Raw genomic sequence first — 2,502 nt, forward strand, 5'->3', positions numbered from 1 at the left:
CTTAAGTGACCCCTGTGAAAAGATCATCTGACCCTCAAAGGGGTCAAGACCTACAGGCTGAGAACTACTGCTCTATAGAAAAACATGTTTCACCACATGCAACTTGTCTTCATGATTGTGTATAGCCTGAACTCAGAAGAACTTTTCTCAGGTAGTTTTTCTTAACTCTCAGAGTATAAACTGTCTGATGCTCTGAATAAAGTTGACTATTGAATGAGACTTTAGTCCGCCTCATTTATTGGCTCTATTCTCCCAAGTCCTACTGCCTCTAGAGAGGTGACTGTTATGAAATGACAAATAATTATCACAATCAAGTTAATATACCCAGAAATTCTTACAAGATTAAATAACATACCCAGAACAGAGTAAATTTCCAACAAAATTATAAAACTATCTTAATATATGTAAAAGCCTCTGGAACAAAAACAGTTTTCTCTAAGCCATTTTTTTTTTTTCAATTAGATGAGAGATGGCGTAAGCAAGCAAGGCCTCACAAGACTGGTGAACATGCAAAAGCTCTGCAAAAACTAAAGAGCATCTCCTGGGGGGAGTGAGCTGCAGCCATGGTAAAGTCAACTCCTGCTCATCCTGTATAGAGCTGATTCAATCCTTAAACTGGCCATTTCTTACTTATATGAATTATTCCTTCCACAGTTAGTTTTTACATAGAGCAATGTTCCTTTCCCCAGCCCCTTTCTGTTGACCTTGATAATGGAGGGTTCTCTGTATGAACTTGACTAAAGCTCTAATCTTTATACAAGGGCTGCCAAGGCACAGCTCCTCACAGTTCAATGTAGACATGCAGGCTCTCAGTTACCAGCTTGATGCAGTTCAAGAATATTTTTGTGTATGCAATAGTAAACAATTTGGTTTTGATTTGGGTCTAGAGTAAAGTCTTGTTACATAACCCAGGCTGGACTCAAACTCTTTTTTTTTTTTTTTTAAGATTTATTTAATGTATATGAGTACACTGTAGCCATCTTCAGACACACCAGAAGAGGGCATCAGATCCCATTACAGATGGTTGTGAGCCACCATGTGGCTGCTCAGAATTGAACTCAGAATCTCTAGAAGATCACAGTGCTCTTAACCACTGAGCCATCTCTCCAGCCCCGGCTCAAACTCTTGATGCTCCTGCTCACTCTCCTAAGAACTAGGATTGCACCATGCCTGTCTAGAGTGAAATGTATTAGAAAATCAGGTTTTTAGACCTGCCGGTAATCTTCCACTTCATCCTTCACTTCTGAATGACAGGAGAGAATGGCACTACCCACCTCCAGTGAATAGTCAAGCGTTTGGACTGAGGGTGTCTTTCCTTCACATCATTAATCACTTTTATGTCCTCTTCATCCAGGAGCCAGCTGAGCATCCTGAGCCTGGTGAGGCTGGGCAGTCGGGACACACACTGACCCAAAGCCTTGACAGTGGTGGCCTGAATTTGAATGCATTCTGGGATATGCCTGGAAATGTCCAGGTTTTTCAGGTTTGGCAGGTTGTCCAGGACTTGAAAGAAATGTCTGTATCCTTCCTCTGTAATCTTGTGATTCAGTGTAAGGTCTAAGTTCTCAAGTTTTTGGAAGCCTCCCCTGGTTGCTCCCTTGGCTGGAAAGAAAGCAACCAAAATATTATGAAGAAAAAGACTGGAGCAAAGCTTACAAGGTTATTTGTAAGTAGTCTCACACCCACCACCAGTGAAAGCATGGGTCACAAGAGCAGGTCCCACTACATAGCTCTGGATGGCCTACAACTCACTTAGATAGCGGAGACTGGTCTAGAACTCACATCTGCCTACCTCTGCCTTTTGACAGTTGGGATTAAAGGCAGTGTGTCACAATGTTTAACTTTAAACATGTTTTAAGGAGTGTTCTTTGAAAGCCCTAAACAGCAGCCTCATTGATAGGGAGCAAGGCCATACTGCAAGGGCAAAGCAGAAACCAGGAAGTTAAGCACAGAGAATTTTTGGAAATCTACTGTCTGGGTAACGTGAAATTCTGTACTTACAGGGCATATGCCAAGGCAGGAACAGGTTACAGTACAAGAAACTGAGAAATTGTGGGAACAGTGTCTTTCCTTTTGCAGAGAAAGCTTGTCCTCTCACTGTGACTGTTTTCCAGTTTGCCTAAATAGCTTCCTGGTTACTTAGAGCTCTGGAGGAAATGTGGGTAAGTTCTGAACCAAAGTCCATGATGGGAAGTGGGGACCTAGAAGTTTTAGTTGTAAAACTCTGTTCCCTAATTTGTGCAAATATTAGATTTGATTTCACCAAGAATCACTATGAGCTTGGCTTTAAAGACAAAAGTCCTAAGTAAGATGTTTCAACTGTGTCCTAAGTAGGGCTGGTCCATGATAGTCACTTTTCTGACAAAGAAAGAAAGAAAGGAAGGAAGGAAGGAAGGAAGGAAGGAAGGAAGGAAGGAAGGAAAAAAGGAAGGAAGGAAGGAAGGAAGGAAGGAAGGAAGAAAGAAAGAAAGAAAGAAAGAAAGAAAGAAAGAAAGAAAGAAA

At 41.4% G+C, this 2,502-nt stretch overlaps 1 protein-coding gene across 3 annotated transcripts in view; it reads right to left on the minus strand.

Moving 5' to 3' along the window:
- Positions 1 to 943: 943 nt before the first annotated feature.
- The window catches only part of LOC110308703 (baculoviral IAP repeat-containing protein 1b), a 58,352-nt gene continuing 56,793 nt past the window's right edge, over positions 944 to 2,502 (minus strand). For 2 of the 3 annotated variants that reach the window (XM_021181109.1, XM_021181110.1), the window contains exon 16: positions 944 to 1,602. In XM_021181109.1, the coding sequence (XP_021036768.1) occupies positions 1,238 to 1,602 (365 nt within the window). In that variant the 3' untranslated portion in view covers positions 944 to 1,237. The remainder of the gene's footprint in view (positions 1,603 to 2,502) is intronic. The other variant, XM_029468286.1, reaches the window with a different exon arrangement.

The sequence above is a fragment of the Mus caroli genome, chromosome 13, assembly GCF_900094665.2.
Source record: "Mus caroli chromosome 13, CAROLI_EIJ_v1.1, whole genome shotgun sequence".
NCBI lineage: Eukaryota > Metazoa > Chordata > Mammalia > Rodentia > Muridae > Mus > Mus caroli.